The sequence below is a fragment of the Bremia lactucae genome, assembly GCF_004359215.1.
Source record: "Bremia lactucae strain SF5 chromosome Unknown BlacSF5_NotPlaced_17_SHOA01000003.1_2250557bp, whole genome shotgun sequence".
Taxonomy (NCBI): Eukaryota; Oomycota; class Peronosporomycetes; order Peronosporales; family Peronosporaceae; genus Bremia; species Bremia lactucae.
Genome location: NW_027152029.1, coordinates 616968 through 621644, shown reverse-complemented (window position 1 = coordinate 621644; position 4677 = coordinate 616968). Strand labels below are relative to the sequence as shown.

General features: G+C 45.5%; 2 protein-coding genes across 2 annotated transcripts; one reads left to right on the top strand and one right to left on the bottom strand.

Moving 5' to 3' along the window:
* Positions 1 to 415: 415 nt before the first annotated feature.
* On the bottom strand, positions 416 to 1709 carry CCR75_003081 (uncharacterized protein; the record flags this gene model as incomplete). Its single annotated transcript, XM_067961178.1, has 4 exons — positions 416 to 488; positions 553 to 1115; positions 1204 to 1314; positions 1374 to 1709. 4 exons carry the CDS (start codon positions 1707 to 1709, stop codon positions 416 to 418), a joined length of 1083 nt encoding a protein of 360 aa, XP_067822974.1.
* Positions 1683 to 3694, top strand: CCR75_003080 (uncharacterized protein). Its single transcript, XM_067961177.1, has 3 exons — positions 1683 to 1857; positions 1944 to 2132; positions 2192 to 3694. Exons 1-3 carry the CDS (start codon positions 1809 to 1811, stop codon positions 3460 to 3462), a joined length of 1509 nt encoding a protein of 502 aa, XP_067822973.1. The 5' UTR covers positions 1683 to 1808; the 3' UTR covers positions 3463 to 3694.
* The last annotated feature ends 983 nt before the right edge of the window (positions 3695 to 4677 follow it).

The following is a 4677-nucleotide window of genomic DNA, read 5'->3' as shown; positions in this document are numbered from 1 at the left end:
GAAGACACACAAAGTGCTGAGTGATATGGGTCACACAGAATAAGCACTAAGAAAACGTGCCATTTACCATATGGTGTAGTTTCTTTGTTCTAGTAGGTAAGTCTTACACATGTATGTACAGTAGTTACACAGTCATATTTTTTTATTATGCCACGAGACTAGTGGCTCTGGGCTATCTGAAACTTCGTCATTTGAAAGCTTAAAAAGTTGGATGTCGCGCCTTATGGTTACGACTATCACAAGCCATACCGAATTTTTTTTGGTTACATTTGATTAAGTGATTAATGGCTTTGGTACACATGAGTTTACTTCTTTGCTTACGTCATTGCTTTCGCAGCATTTATCACATCAACTTGATAAATTTCTTAAGCCTAAGTTCGATAAAAATAGCTGCATCAACGACATTAAGGATCAATTACGCCTGCTTGCGAGACGGAGTTAGCATGAGAAGCTTGCCCAGTTCAGCTGAGCTTAGGTTCTCCTTCATCCTTACGGCATCATGCACGGATTAGCTCAATCCTTATAAAACTTTGCTAAATGGCTTTGGCGTACCAAGCCAACTTCGCAGTGGGAATAAAATCAGTAAATGGCAGCAGCTCTTCCATAAGAGCCACGTATTTGGCTCGGGGTGATGACTCTTTGTAAAGCGCATCGACCATTTTGGATGAAACCGGAGCCCATAGCACGTCGATCACCTCACCCAGACCTGGCACAACAAATGTCGCGTTCCCTAGAAAATCAATAGCAAGACTGGCCACCAGCTTGCGAGATGGATTCGCGTTTATAAACTCTTTCGCACGAACTGACATGACAGAGGGCGAAAGCAATTCTTCGCCAGGCATGCCTTCAAATAAAAGAAGCTGACCCTGCTGACTCGTCAAAAGGTGTTGGCATGCGCTTTTCACTCGTTCGGAGCTGACAAGCTTCACAGTCACGACCGCCGAAATGGCGGAAAGTACGACCAGCATTGCCGTCAAGAATCCAAAGGTTATCCAGATGGGAAAACCCATCAAACCAACCACCAGTGTTAGCGGCAGCCAAAACGGTGCCGTCCCCATCACGCCAACGATACAACCTGCAACCACTGGCAGCAAACTGGCAACAGCCACGTTTTTCTGCAAAAACAACTGATGATAGCACGATTCAAAGCAAAATCATCAGCGCTAATCACAGAACGCATGTGGGCCGCATGAATCTACCTACTTGATGCGCGATACTTTTCACTCCATTCTTTACCGCTACTGCGTGCGCAACAAATGCACGTGGGCGCCGATCCGTTTCTAAATGGACGCAAATGTCAACGTTCCACAATTCCTAAAATATTGGTATGGAATTAGTTAAGCTCCAAGCATTAAATGCCTCGCGTTACGAACGTCTCGATAAAGCACTAACTGCTCCCAATGCAAGGAGCCCGTGTTCAGTACAGGTATACAATCTCGCAATTTAAAAGTGTGTGTTGCCACAACCTCTTCTTCATCCAGAAGTTTGAATGTCACGTTCTTTTCCAGCAGCGATGCCTCGTTCTTCGCCGCCACCTCTTCGACCGGGATCAAAATTTTGCAGGGAAATGACACCCCCTGGTCCTTCTTTTCGGCATATGGAAGCTGTACTATTAGACGCGTAGCCTGTGGTGCTTGTAATTTCGTCAGCTTACTTTCTCGCGGCTTGGCCAGCCACAACACATCGGCCTTCAACAGCGAAAGCTCCATTTCTCTCGCTGAAGCAAAATGAGTGCAAATATGCGTGCTACAATTTGAGATTTAATATCTTTTAACATTATTAAGTATGATGCCTCTCCTAAGAATTAAATGGAGGACCAAATAAAACCGAGCTTTGCGTCCGTACTCGAGCCTGCACGTGCGTTTCCATTGCTGACTTCGCTATCTTGCGACTTGTGCTCATATAGGTATGGACATTGATTGTACTTTGTTTGCGTGTTGTAGAACTGCAGCGGCCTCATTGCGACCAATGCCGCGTGGCCATCGCCGACTACGAATGCCAGCGCTGCATCCAGCGCTTCTGCAGACAGTGCGAGCTAGTAATCCACCACAGACTGGCCGAGCTGGCTGTTAAAAACGAAGAAAGTAAGAGTGATGGAAGACCCCACCAGGAATTTCTAAAGTGGATCAGCGGTGCGTCGGCTACAGGTCTGATAATTTGTGGCAAGTAGCAACTGACAATGTTTTTGCAGCTTGCCAGGTCTGCGGCCAAAATACTCAAGAATTCTTCTGTTTAAGTTGCAACGCATACCAATGTGAGAGCTGCTGTGCGACCAAGCATCGTCAGTCCGAGCCACATTTTTTCTTTTGTGTTGAAGGTGCAAAACACCAGCGGTTTGAAACCCTTTTAATTACTTGCGCTAATACTTTCAATGTGCTATTTACGACAGGATCGTCGCCGAAAATGCTCCCATTCGCCAGTTGGAACTCAATGTTTGTCGAAATGGTAAAAGTAAGCAAAGGCAACCTGCAAGATAGAGCTGTTGCGGCTGAAGCAGCGATGGCTCGGACCAGTACAAGCCTAAGCGATTCTTCAAAGTTATTTTTTTCTTCGACGAAAGATGTCGTCGCAGCCACGTCCACTGGCGCCACGGCTGCCGCACTAGGGAATTTGTCGATTGATAGTTCTGTTGCGTCGCCGGTTATAACTCAACAAGCCAGGAGACAAGCGAAACATTCAGCACGAGTATTTACTTCGTCAGTTGTTGACCTGACCTTGGATGACGAAAGCGATTCTAGCTACAGCGCGTCAATTCAAGCACCAACTCAGCTACATATAAAGACAGAGAGTCGCAGCAATGCTGACAATACGTGGCTAGCATCAGCCACGGCAGCCTATCAGAATCCAGTGCATGATTTGGATGAGCAAATGGAAAAAATTATTGGAGATGACGAAGATCCTGTTTTGCGGTCCATGATATGCGAATACAATGCTATCAGCTCTAAAATCTTTGATATTGACCAAGTGGCTGACCGTGTCAAAAAGAAAACCAAAGAGCTATCCGGTGCTAAACCGATAAATATGCAAGAGGTTCAAAAGGCACTAGCCATGACGCAACAATTCCGTAAGGACAAGACCAACATTGAAAAAATTAGAGACGGAGTGGTGGCGAACATTGTTGTTTACTTAAAGACTGAACCGAACGAAATCAAAGCATTTCTAAAGACGTGCACTGCCGATGTTCCTACCGCTCAAACAGCCATTCATCGCAAATGTGCAACTTATGAAGCCAGTATCTTGTCCAACTTGAAGAATATTCAGAGGGTTCAGCGCAACATGGAGGATTTGATGAGATTAAAAAAAGACGCTTTCGCAGAGGTTACTCGTCTTGGAGCTGAAATTGCTCAGAGTGAAGAAGAGGTTCGCCGATTGGACAAGGAAAGGCGAGAGGAGTTTTTAACGCTATGTCAGTTTAGCAAGTCGATTCAGGCTGCAATTGGGCAAGTGATTCTCGAGTTGTAGCATTTAATTCTAATCGGGTGACGAAGACGGAATTTTGACAAAAAAAACTATGCCTGAATAATTATTTTTAAGCTTCGTATTAAAGGGTAGGTTAAATTATTCTTGAAAGAAAAAAGAAGCCGGCGAGATTCGCGATTACCTCCGTTGTCGAAATCTGCTGGCTTAAATTATCATCGAAAAGTTGCAAAACGGCTCATTGCAACTTCTGCAATATCTCGCTGTCTTTGGAGGCTATTCTGTCGCCATGAGCGCGAGCGCGTCGCAAGCTAAGACACAGACGGCTGGACGCGTTTGCTCTTATGCGATGTCCTCGCTAGCTGAGACAAAAGACACGGTACAATTGTAAATGTAATAGCCGCCAAAGAATAGCCCTCACGTGCATTCTTATCGCAGCTGATACTGGTTTGCATCGGTCTATTGGAAGCGCTAGATCGTCTGCAGGAACGACTGCGTCTTCCAACGTCGATCGTCAAGAAGCTAAAGCATCGACTGGCAAGAATGGTGACACGCTCGTCTGTAAGGATCAAGACTAAGTGCTTGAATGATCAAGAGCTGGGCGACACCGTTGCAGAATGCCACCTATGGAATGGTGCGAAGCCTAAGGATGTGGAAGGCGTTGTCCACTGGATGCTGGCTATCTTTACATCATTTCAGAGAATTGTGATAAGCACAACGCTCGGTTTGTGTCAAGGCATTTATGTACTGATAATGAGTCTACCGGGAATTTCCACGACTTGCTCGCTATTTAATGGACTATTGCAAGCTGTGGAGGACACACTTCGACTATCGAGTGAAGAGATTATGGAGGCTGCGTCTGCAGGTGGATCTAGGTCGGAAAGTGGACGAAGCCGGAGTAACTACCACTTGTACCACCGGCATCATCGTAACGCTGTGAGCTCCAAAGCTGATGAAAGTTGTACGTTGCAGAAGTCTAGATTTGCATTTTAAGAGGTTTTACGATTTTTGTGAATTTTAGTGACAGCTGTGGTTTTAGAGTACAAGGAAAAAGAATGCATGGTTCCAACAAATATTGATCGAAGGATACGACGAGTCATGCATTTTCCAATACCGCTGCATGCTTTTGAAGCGACGGTACGATTGCCTTCCGGAAATGTGCATGCTGCATCCTCTAGTAGTTGTCAGAACCGAGTTCAGGAGGAGAATAAAACGAACTTCGCTCACTTAAGTTCCTCTTCTCCAAGGTCAATTCCAGTG

What these genes read in the sequence shown, in the direction of transcription:
- CCR75_003080 (XM_067961177.1), top strand. Translation starts at nt 1,809, where the DNA reads ATGGAGGACCAAATAAAACCGAGCTTTGCGTCCGTACTCGAGCCTGCA. An exon ending in GTCCGTACTCGAGCCTGCAC is followed by an intron (nt 1,858 to 1,943) that starts GTGCGTTTCCAT and finishes TGCGTGTTGTAG; the next exon opens with AACTGCAGCGGCCTCATTGC. An exon ending in ATTTCTAAAGTGGATCAGCG is followed by an intron (nt 2,133 to 2,191) that starts GTGCGTCGGCTA and finishes ATGTTTTTGCAG; the next exon opens with CTTGCCAGGTCTGCGGCCAA.